General features: G+C 40.9%; 1 protein-coding gene across 1 annotated transcript; it reads left to right on the forward strand.

Annotated features, from left to right (window-relative positions):
• The first annotated feature begins 588 nt into the window (after positions 1 to 588).
• LOC103368059 (N-acetyllactosaminide alpha-1,3-galactosyltransferase-like) lies at positions 589 to 8,947 on the forward strand. The gene is made up of 4 exons (XM_008296302.1): positions 589 to 668; positions 777 to 872; positions 4,238 to 4,375; positions 7,788 to 8,947. The coding sequence occupies exons 3-4, from the start codon at positions 4,296 to 4,298 to the stop codon at positions 8,467 to 8,469; spliced, it is 762 nt and encodes a 253-aa protein (XP_008294524.1). The 5' UTR covers positions 589 to 668; positions 777 to 872; positions 4,238 to 4,295; the 3' UTR covers positions 8,470 to 8,947.
• The last annotated feature ends 3,669 nt before the right edge of the window (positions 8,948 to 12,616 follow it).

A 12,616-nucleotide genomic window follows, 5' to 3' on the forward strand; every position in this document is an offset into this window, starting at 1 on the left:
GAGATGGTGATGAACACACAGGACCACCGTGCCACGTCCCACGCAGTTGTCCTTTTGTTTTTGTTTTTTAGTTTTAATTGTGCAACTAGCGCACCGTGTGGGGGTCATTTTAGGAGAGCAGCCTATCAGTGGCACTGTGGAGTGTTCTGTAGCTCCTAAATACTTGGCGAAATGCTTCCAAAACTAAGAAAGTTTTGGTGTTCATACCCATTGTCCAGGCAGTTAGGATTATCGGAAATCAGAGATGTACTCATTTTTGTTTTAGTGATCATGTTGTCTCACCTGTTTATCTTTTGTTGCATCGTCTGTCTACTTTGGAGCCCGTAGTTTCAATATTGTCTTTGTTCATAAGCCAAAGCAGTGTTCAATTTAGAAGTAATGCAATTGTCGAAATACCAAGACCAGAAATGCTCACACGGCTGAACTTTACATTCTGACGTTTTATGAACATTCACATTCGTCTGCAGCCCTCGTACAGCTTTGTTATGCCCCTGCGTGCTCAATATAACATCATGCACTTTATTTAAAATCACACTGAAGTGTTTTCTCTTGTTTTTTGTTCGTCTGCTTATGCGTGATCCCAGCGGGAACGTTTTCAGATCAAGAAACGTCGGAATCTTCTGCTGTCTTTTGCTGCTCGCTCTCAGTGGCATTTTGTTATATTCAAGGTGTGTATAAAAAAAGTCCATAAGAGCTATTTGCAAGAATCTCTACCCAGAAATTTTATTCCACTAACATGACAGCTCTTTTTTTTTTTTTTCTTTTTCCAATATCAGCTATTTATCAGGCGTCATCCTCAGAGAGAATCTGGAGTTGGCCACCGTAGCGCCACCAGGACATTGTGTTAATTTGGACGACACACTGGACTTTGGGTAAGAGATCTACAAAAATAAAAGTATTACTGATAACTGGAGGCACTATAACTACCCATTAAACATGTGCAGTATTGTAACCAAAACAACCCTAAAACTGTTGAGCCCTGCTCTATTTTCAGGGTAATTTCACTACAATTAAACTCTCGTCTGGTTCATTTTAGGAGTTAATCAGCCCTGCTGTATATTGTTTTTTTTTTTTTGTCAGAACAGTCCAGATTAGCCAGATCTTTCATCACTTGATATAATACTTGAAGATTTTTTCACATTAGCCTTTGTATGAAGAGGAAAACGTTCCATACTATTAACATTTCAGCTTTTACATGTATCTCACTGTAGGAGATGTTGTTTTTCAGTATTGATCACTGGGTTAATAGTTTGTTTTATTTGGTTGTCATGGTGATGTGGAGCCTGGGACATGCGGGTGTAGTCGGTGACAGGCTGAGCTGTCAAAAGGACTGACAGTCAGTCGTGCGCTGGTTTTGCCAGAGAGAGGAGGGCTGGGTAGCCGTGAGTTTTGTTGGCCGCCACGCTTGAGTCACCTATGCTAAACTGGATAGACAAAGCAAATGTTTGTTTGACAAGTTTACGGTAGCCTACATCCTGCCCAGCAATGCCTGCCGATCCCTTTTAGTAGAAAGAGAGATCTGATCTCTGTGTGTTATTTAGGAAGCTGTTTTTATAATTGTATAACGAGATTAACTGGAATGTCTGGCAGAGTATGGCTTACAGTGTAGGAAAAAAATGTGACGAGTTTATGAGTAGTCCGAGAGTGACTGGTGTGGGGATGGTTGCACAGGTTGTAATTAGATTTGCTTTAAATCCCTAAACAAGTCTTTCTCGCACACACAAGCAGCAGCAAGTGTAAGATCATGAGAATATTGCTGATTAGAGAGTTTAGTGGCGGGCTGCAAGGTGGCGCAGTTGGTTAGCACTGTTGCCTCGCAGCTAGAAGGTCACCGGTTCGCGTCCGGGATCTTTCTGCGTGGAGTTCGTATGTTCTCCCCAAGTTCTCCGGCTTCCTCCCACAAGGTCCAAAAACATGTTGAGGTTAATTGAGGTGATTGTAAATTGTCCGCAGGTATGAATGTGAGTGTGCTTGGTTGTCTGTCTCTAAGTGTAGCCCTGTGATAGACTGGCTACCTGTCCAGGTGAACCTGCCTTCACCCTGAGTCAGCTGGGATAGACTCCAGCCCCCCATGACCCTAGTGAGGATTAAGCGGTGTGTAGATGATGGATATAACTGACTTGTCTGCATAACTAACCCTCTGGGTGTCACAGTGCAGCTTATGCATTGTAGTGAGTCAGTTGTATTTTTCAATCACCTTCATTCCATCATTACACTCCCACTACTAACATCTATACCGTCGTCAGTGGGAAAGAAAGTGATTTAGGCAGCATGATCACATAGAAATGATTGGGAATGAAGTCCTCTGGAAACAAGCAAATGTTAAATGTCAATCTTTGCAAAAATCCCCCTGCAAACAGTTTGTCACGTTCAGACAGAAGTAAAACCTTCTCTTTCTTGTTTGAATAGGGCTAGCATGACATTAACTTGACTAGTCTGAGGCCCGTTTAAATGGAGGATACACAGAACAGGAAAACTCGTAGCCTCACAACTCAGTGACGTGTCACACATTAATCACTCTGACAAAAACATAATCCCCCTCCCGGATATGAAGCAGTCGTGGGGAAAAAGGGCACGTGCTACACAAAGAAATCTTTTCTTCAGGTGCCTGTGAGAGTGTGACACGCGTCAGGTTCACTCTTTCGTAGTCCCTCCAGCAAACAACAATATGCAGGTCACAGGAAATGACAAAGGCTTTTGCCTCGTTGGTTTTCATGTACTGACAAACTGACTGCCAGCCATATGTAAAGACAGATACAACCTTAAATAGGGTTACAAACTCACTTGAGTACCGTGTGAAAACATTCCAGTTGCATTTAGCAACAGCAGGTATTTTCTGTTCGCCGTTTTTTTACATCAAGTCTCGGATTTTTCTCTTGTTTACTCAAAGCAAAAAGTTCAGTCACACATAGAACAATCGCGTAAGGGAAGGTCATGGTCAAACAGTGAGCTTCAAGATATTCCAAGAAAGAAGAAAAGAAACTGCACAAAAGACTAAAAATCCATTCAGCCATAAATGTTTGGTCTGAAGGTTGGGCACTGGATCTAGTTTGACAAGGTTAAACAAGGTGAGACTCAGTCAGCGTCAGGCACTGTAGCTTCGGTTTTAGACTTCAGCTAGCCAGCTGAATTATTTGTTTGATGGAAATACCATTAAAACTACAGAAACTTCAAGAAGAAACACTGATTTCAAATAAAACAGACCTGCATATTTACAACTTTTGGGCAAAACCAGTAAGGGGGGAAAAAACCAAACACAAATACCAAAAGTCCTACCTTTATATAGGTTTTAATAAGAACTTGAGCTTTTAGTTAAAGTTGTACATTGGGACATTAATGATTTGGATTTGACAGCTACAGAAGCATGTAAATTGCATTTGTCACCTCACAGATAACTTAAAATAATCCAGTAATACTCTGGAAGGAACTGTGTAAGGAAAAACGTTCTGCGCTTTTGAAAATCATGAATGGAATACACATGCAGGTACACAAAGCACCTCTGGAGGAGGAAGTAGCATGCAAAACAAACCGGCTATTCATCATTGATACGGACAATTTTCAAACCACTATTGTTTCTGCTTACCCAGAACAACCTTTGCATGATCAAGACAAACATTCTTTGACTTGCTCGCTATGTTGTATATCAAGTTTCATCTGCTTTATGCGGGTTCGTGAAAGTAATTCCAGGAGACGGGTATCAGTTGGGATTTGTTCTATTAATTTATATGTCCAACCATTTCTCTGGAAGCATACATTTTAAGATACATAATTAGAAGATTAGAAATTACGTTAAATCAGCCACCTCTGTAGTTTTCTGCTCTAAAACGTTGAGCCTCTTTGTCTGTAATGGTGTTCTGGGGGCACATTAACTGAACAATAAATCTTCACGTAGTGTATGGTGCTTCTATTTGTAGAATTTCTCATGTTAACATCATGCCATATACAGTGCACATTTTAACCAGAACCTGTGAGCGTCTCATAATGTGTATTTCAATGTGAAACAGCTGTATAGTTCTGGTAATAACTGACTTGTCTGCATAACTAAAAATGTCAAAAATTTGGCTGCACAATTATGCCTCAAAAGTTCCCAAATTGTGTAAAACTGAGTGCAATCTTAATGCCACATGAATGTTACCTTCATTTTTGCTAGAAAGCAAAAGAGGTTAGCTGAACAGAAGACAGAATTCACTTCCTTCACCCTCAAAATGACAACATCTGTTTTCATCTTCCATTTCAGGGCGAGAGCAGCAGTTAAGACGAGCACATCTTGGAACGCGCCGATCATCTGGGAGGGAATGTTTGACCCCCAATTTTTCGACCAAAAGCACATCCAAGAAAATTCAACCGTGGCCCTTACTGTGTTTGCTGTGGGAAGGTTTGTTGTGCTAACACTACCAGAACATTGCCACAATCATACAAGGAGTTTCGTAGGTAAAAAATAAGCTTTTTTAAAAACCTGACTCCGACTCAAGTAACCACACCAGTTTGAGAACTAATGACAGGTTTTCCAGGCCCACTTTAGAGCTGCATAGTATTGCTTTAGAGGTGTTTAAATTGGCAAGATATTGGAATAATGTGATCACTTCGAATGGACAGGAAGACAGGTATACCTGTGCCTGAATCAGCTGAGTTTTATCTACTGTGAAGCAGGTTGTGTTTACCCAAGACCTCCAAACCAGTGTTTGTTCTGGCTTAAACGGGCTTTATTTCTGCTGCTGGGGTCAGACCCATAGCCAACCTGCTAAACCGTAACGACCATACAGTTGTGAAAAATGGATCATATCACATCTGGACAAGCAAACATTTGATCCTTTATTCTACAAGAATAGACGTAGTATTCTTCAGTGGACAAAGTAAGTTGCCCCAGAAGCTAGCATTGCTTTTCATTGGTGTTGAAGATTACAGTCCAACCGTGTACTTCGCCAACCCAGAATTCATTATTCTACTTTTTGAGCAATTCCTTGGTTTGCTGGATTTGCTCGTGTGCTTAAGATCATTAGGGTCCAGTTCAACCTTTGTGGCTTCACATAATCTTCAAACACTCTTTGATATAATGCATACTTCTTAGTTGACCAAAAGAAACAATAATAATTCCACCACCGTGCTTCAGTTGGAATGAGGTTCTTCTTCTTGAAAGCACAAACATGTCTACGGTTCCTGTGGCCAGACAACCATCTGTGATTCATCCGTCCAGTGCACATTAATCCAAAAAGCCAGGGGCCTCATTTATCATCGCTGCGTAGAAAAGGTTCTAAATTCTGTCTTACGAATGAAATTTAGAGTGCGCACAAGTACAAAGAAATCCATATTTATCAAACATGCATACGTGGGTCGTACGCACATCAGTAAGTCATCAGTGTTGATAAATCCCACTTGTTCTTAACCACCAGGCTCGTGTGCTTTCGGGATCATTTGCCTTCAGAAATGCCTCCAATTATCCATACATGGTAACAACACGCCTCTTTACAAAAGTGAATGGTGTTTTTATTATCATGGCAAAGAGGGTGACAAAGAGGAACTTTTTGGAAACCGAAATTGAGGTACTTGTCAGCAAGGTTGAAGCCAACCAGAAACTACTGTTTGGTGTGTGAAATGTTGAGATAAACAACGAAAGAAAAAAAATCCTGCATGGGACCGTAGACTGTACAAAAGATGGACGTAGCTGCCGTGACGTCACCCGTTGGTTTCTGCACTGACAAAATGAAGCCAGGGTTTTGCTACTTCCTGGTTGACATCTTGGATTTTTGGAGCCAGTGACGCAAAAATCATCGGAGAGGGGGGCGGAGCCATAGGAGCAGTGATTGGTCAGACGGATTGAGAGGCGGGCCCTCTCTGCCCGCCCACATTTACCGCCTTCTGCTCGCTTCATCTGTATGGTCGCTGCCGACTGTCAATCAAGCCAGCCACGCCCCTTGCCCCGCAAAATTTTCAGATTGGCCACCTGATCTCTGGACTTGACCATGAAAACTGATAAAAAAAAAATAAAATCCTGAGCTGGAGGAATGTAGTATTTCGTGATGAGTAGTGATACTGCAGGTTTTTGACACTTCCGGGTTGGCTTCATTTTTCAGCGCCGGTTGCTACGTCCATCTTTTATACAGTCTATGCCTGGGACAAGAAACCCACCACAGGTGATTCTGTTGGGTCAGAGGAGAGATCACAGAACTAAAATTAAAAACAAAAAACAAAACAAAACAGAAAAGTGATTAAGCTCAGCCAAATAAAGCGTCACAGCCCATAAAAGAGAAACGACTGCAACTGGAGGAGGATGAATTACCACCCAGCGTTCCCCAGTGGATAACCCTGATCACTGCAGATGAGATGTTTTAATAACCAAACAAAGTCCAGCTAAAACATCTCACACTCTGTGACACTCACCGATAAGCCAGCCGTCTTCAGCAGCTCCTGCTTGGAGACCCACAGAACTGTTCTGCTCAATGAATGAGTCATGTGTTCCTCTAGGCCACCAGGCAACAACGTTTGATAGCGACAAATGCACATCAAAGTTATTTTTACGTTGATTGAATGAATGAATGAATGAAAGAAATTTGTTTAGTGATGCTGCTTTGAATGCGATGTGGGTGCAGTCTATGGCTCCACTTATGTTTGGGAATCCAGTGACGGCGTTAAGTCCCCGTTTGATTTGGGCTCATCAGGGATGGCTGTAAGGGAGCTGGATGTGGGCTGGGGCCAGGGAAGTTATGGCATCCAGCACTGCCGGCTTGATCCTGCTCAGTGGTGGCTGGAAATGCTGCATATGTCTCCAACCTCACGCTGGAATGTGCCGGAGGTCAAAATCCCCGAATGCTTTCTATTTGTAGTTTCACTGTTCTACCGCTAGATTATGTGCGTATGCATGGTCAGAGTTGTGCGTATATTTACACACATTCCTAAAGCCAAGCTGATAAATTCCACACTTTGCGTGCAGGTTAAATTTGTGCAATCTCTTTCCGATTATAGACATGCAAACATGTAAACTTTAACAAAAACGGTTACAAGAGTTACCTTCAGAGTCTGTGATAAAACGTTGGGTTTCTTATTTTTTGCACCCAGTGGTTGGTTCTTGGGCTGAACTTTGTAGGACGACCAGTCCTGGACCAATCTACGCCACTTGTTGATGATCTTCCAAACAGTAGAATGAGTCTGATTATTGTTAAACTTTTTAAATCCCTTTCTAGAGTAATGGGCTTCTACAATCTTTTCAGATTTATTTTTTCAGATCTCTTAAGATTTTGGCATGATGACACCCAACACAAAGCAAAGGCAACACCAGACTGCAGCAATCAGGGTGTCGAGTTAAACAGGTTCCATCTGTGACCCCCTAAGGAGTTCTGAATCATTAGCAGTGTCATCTAAACCCAGGTTCTAATTTAATAGCTGGTTGTAAAAATGACAACAAAATGTAAATTGTTCAGAGGATCAAATGTTTGCGTGTTTGAATACATTGAAAAGGGATTTATCTACTTTTTTTTTTTTACCCGACAGCATTTATTTGTCTGGAAACGGTTTGTTTTTCATGAAAGATGCCATTCGAGACAAACCCAAATGTCATTTAAATCAAAATTAAAGGTTACTTCGTGTCTCCTTCAAGGAATTTTGTTTCACTGATATTACGAGCACCATGAACATGATGCTGTGTTTTTGTTTAGTCAGTGCCAAGGTTTTGGTTCTTGTGCTATTCTTTGTGCTTGTTGTCTTGTGCTTGTTTTAAATGTCACTAACACTCAACAGAAACTTAAATACCAAACTAATCATATCCACCGTTTCTCTCTGTGTTTCAACTTAAGGTACCTGGATGCGTATCTCACGACTTTCCTCACTTCAGCAGAACAACATTTCATGTTGGGATTACCGGTGACATATTACGTGTTTACGGATTTACCAGACAGGGTGCCGAACATCTCGCTTGCTCCTCAGCGACACCTCAAAGTTGTTCCGGTGGTGAAGCACAGCCGGTGGCAGGACGTCTCTATGATGCGAATGAAGACGATATCGGACACGATCGAGTCGGAGCTCCGTCACCACTTCAGATACGTCTTCTGCTTTGACGTGGATCAGGAGTTTAAGGGCAGGTTCGGCTCCGAGGCTCTGGGGGATTCCGTGGCTTTGCTTCACGCCCACTTTTACAAAAGTCAAGAGCGTAAGTTCACTTATGACAGAAACCCCAAATCCAAAGCCTTCATCGCGACCGGGGATTTCTACTACCACGCTGCCATCTTTGGAGGCACGTGGGCAAATGTGAAGCATTTGGCAGATGCCTGCTACCTGAACATCATGTTGGATAAACAGAGCAATGTGGAGGCCCTGTGGCACGATGAGAGTCATCTAAATAAATACTTCTTGATTCATAAACCGAGCAGGCTGCTTTCCCCGGAGTACTGCTGGGACCTGAGCATCGGTCACGAGCCGGACATACGCATCATCCGCCTCAAATGGGCGCCAAAACACTACGAGAAACTTCGTACCTAGTAGAATGACAATCAGAAGGGGGAAAGCTCTGCGAGAGAAGTGCACAATCGTTTACTACAAGCTTTGGATTGGCACTTAGCTCGACAAAGTCAGTCAGTGGAATAACACTTCTTTCTAACTTTTTACCACAGGTAAATCTATGAAGTCTTTGCCTGCCTTTGACCTTTTGTATAAGCATGTTCTAGAAGAGTTTTTGTCACTGTACATAACTACACTCCAATATTATGCATGTATTCATATTTTTCTTGAAATATTTTTTGCAACCAGGTTAGAGATAAATCCAAGTGCAGCCAAAAGCCTGGGTGTAAAGTCAATGAAGTGACACACAAATATACCTCTGTTTGAGTTTTACAAAACTGATGTGTTGAACCAAAAAAATACTGTAAGTATTTTTTTTTATTTGTATATTTTGCCAACTGTATTTATCAAGAGAACTGCTGAGTACATCCAAGATAAACTTAAAATCTCCAATTTATTTGGCAAAAAAACAAAAAGCAAAAACATGGAAGCTCCTGAATTCTGTGCATATTTAACACGTAAAATCCAGAAACTTCACTTTTTCTGGGTGTTTTTTTTCCCCACCTGCAGCTACCAAATACCCCCATAACTAATGCCATTCCCACCAGCCTCATCTGTACTTTGCTGCCATGTCAAAGTAACTTGTGGTCATTTTACTATGGTGGCATTAATACTTAACTCTGCTGTGGCTAATCTATAAACAGTCTCACAGAGTTAATAGCAGACTGCAGACTGGAACTTGCACTGAAATTCACAAAGAGGAGTTTACTGTGCACTGAAGATCTTCTGCAGTCCGCAAATCAGCGCTGAATTATCAGATTTAATTGTGGGCCAGACTTGTCGAGCACTTTTGTGGAAGTTTCAGAAGATATCTCCACATTAAATATTTGACCACTGTGATCAGCAATCCTACCAAACGTGGATAATAAACACACCGATCTTCAAAAGCTCATTTGAGGAAATAAAATGAAGGTAATACCAAAGAACTGATGGAGACAGGGACCTTGGGCTAAAGACATTATGTCACACACTGTAATGGAGATTTGTTTCCTCAATGTGATATATATCTTCTTCCTCATTCCACAGTATCCTGTGATCCTGATGCCTTAATGTGATACACTGAGCTTCAGAAATGTGCACTTTAGTGAGAGAGCTTGTTAATTTTTTAACCAAAGACAACTGAAGAATGTATGATTTTTAACCCCAAACACTCTCGCTGAAACACTGATCAGGTAAAACATCGCGGACACTCCTGCCAGCCGTGCTGTGGGTCTCTTGTATGCCGCCGAAACAGCAGTATTGCCTCTAAAAGAGCTCACAAAGTGCCCTCTGGGATCTGCTACCAGGACGGAAGGAGCAGATCCTTACTGTGTTTCAGACTTGTTCCAAGACACTGATGCTGAGTCATGGTTAGACCAGAAGCATCCTACAAGTCTTAGTGTTTCAGAGACGCTCTGACCAAAACAATTTGTCAGGAAACGTGGCCATTTCCCTTTGATCCAGGTCTGTGACCGCAAGAACCAACGGTTGACTGAATGTCTGATATATCACGTCCTGTGACGTGCACCGCTGTTGTAAGATAAAGAATGTTATTTGCTTTACGGTGACTGGTCTTAACATTTAAATCCACCGGTGTACTCTGTTCTAACAATAAACACTTGCGCTATGTCATTTTGGTTTGTATGTGTCAGTTTTGTACGTCAAAAACACAGGCAGCTAGCAGTTGTAGACTTTTGGTGGCAAATTCATAAAGACGTCAGCAAACAGAGATTACAAAAAAAATAAATAAAAATACATAGCACCACAGTGGCACAGAGAAACGCCACAAAATGAAAGAAATCATCAAAGCAATAAGTTGTAAAACTGGAGCAGCTCTTCATTTCTATCCCAGTATGAGAGAGAACACTGAAATATCTGCTGATGACGTTCCTGCAGATTGATGACTGATCAGGTGAATTTACAGCCCATGAAATTATCTTACGCAAGTTTGAGAGTTGAGTCAGTTCCATTAACTGCTTTACATTTGATTTTTTTTTAAAAAGAAAAGAAATAGACAATAGAGGAAGGGAAATTGAGATCATCTGCTTTGGAAAAGCTACAAATAAAGCCAAACTTTCAAGGGTTTCACGTAAAATAAAGACACAGAAGTATCAGGAATTGTTAAAGTGATACCAAAATATCAGTCAAATGCAAATTTCTTGGTGCTCTGAATGCAAAATAGCACACACTTGCAGCAAAAACACACAATTTACTAAAGGATTTCAGCTCATCTTTTGTGCAAAACAACCTTTTTTTGCCACATTCACTAAAAGGGCTGCACAAAGGTTTTGTTCAGATAAAATGAAATAACTCTTCTGAAAATTGTCAGTTCATGTAATATGTAGTTTATGCCTGCATAAAGGCCCAGAGTATGAGAAGAGGGACTGGAGAGCTACACAAATAGCTACTGCACCTGATGTCTAACTAGTGACTGAGAGTTCAGCAGCCTGTAGTTTTACAATCTGTATAAAAAGAATGTCCTGCACACCTTATTATTACTTAAAATGCATTGTTCACTGCTGCTCACATATATATATCCATCCCAGCAATGTTTTCAGGTCTAAAAGTGTCATCTCACGGACCAGTATTCCAGCTATGCGTCCCATTATGAGTATAAACAACCCGGCATCAGGTCTTGTTTAGTACACGCAACATAAATCAAATGAGCCGTGGCTGAACTCTTTTGTTTCAGCCGCCTCTCTTGATAGTCAACTAAACTGGACACAAAACTGCAGCGATGCAACATTTTGTGCTTCTGACAGCAATTTGCAGAAAGTTTGGTGGATATGTTTCTAAGAAAAACAAAAAGGTTTGGACACATCTTGTGAGTTTAGAAAGTAAAAGAAGTAAGCAGTAGTGACGTGATGCTTCCGATACCAGATCTTTATGCTCTGAAATCGATTCTCAAATGAAAATATCGATACTTTTGACACTTCAGTCATTTGAGAGCATGTATATGATTACCAGGAGCACAGTGGAGAACTACTTTTACTTCCGCCTGGGAAAGTGCGTAATGTGTAAGTCGGTCTGTTGACACAATGGCAGAGCGTGAACAAACAGCCAAGGCGCGGTTTGTGATGTTTGTGGGACAACGGGAAGGAGTTTTGGCAACATAACAAACCTCGTGAAACACCTCCAGTTAAACCGCTACACAGAATACATGACATTTAGAGCACAGGGTCAGGGCTTATGGAATAAATACATGCTTCTACAAATAGCAGCTTGGAGGAATAATATCACTGAGCTAATCTCATATCAGCAAAAAAAAGTCTAGATTGATTCAGGTAAGGTTTCCTAAAGAACTGATCATTTAAAGTGGATTACATAGACTAGGTGTCATTAACTTATACAGAGCAACAGCCACGGTGAACTTAGAAAAATATATACTAGAAAAGATGGATTAAAAAAAAACTTTTTACCTATAAAACATATCTATTATGATTTACAATCAGTCTAATGTGCTTTAACTGTTAAATTAATATTTTCAAATGTCGGTATTGACAAACTTGTGCAATTATTGTGGCATTTATGATGAGGCCACGACCTCAACATACTTCTGAGGTTAAAATAAATCAGTAAATAAGTTACTCTGATGTCTTGTATAACTATGAAGCTATGATTGGAAATGCACTACATTTTATTAGATTTACCACTCACATACTTGCACAAAGTATCGGTATCGCTGATACCAGCCTGCATTTTACTCAGTATCGGACCGAAAGGAAATCGGTGGTATCGAACATCAAGCAGACACGTAAGCAGACACGCAATAAAAATAATCCTTTAACCAACTTAGTTTCACTATCAGCAGAATATGAACCAGTAAGTGACCCACATGCAAAAACTGTGGTATCCCTCTGGTCACAAAGTCTCGAACACGAGATGTTAAATGACATTTATTTGTCAAAATAAAATGTTTTTATTCACTTGAAAAATATGCAACAGCTCAGATGGAGAACAGGATTCAAGCCTGAAGACAACCACAGTATAAAAAATGGTTGTGCTGAAGTTTGCAAGCATGGAACCTATTTAACAGCTCACTTATCGAAAGCACACAAAAGCACACCGTGCTCATATTGACTTAATAAAG

The sequence above is a fragment of the Stegastes partitus genome, unplaced genomic scaffold, assembly GCF_000690725.1.
Source record: "Stegastes partitus isolate 25-593 unplaced genomic scaffold, Stegastes_partitus-1.0.2 Scaffold1118, whole genome shotgun sequence".
NCBI lineage: Eukaryota > Metazoa > Chordata > Actinopteri > Pomacentridae > Stegastes > Stegastes partitus.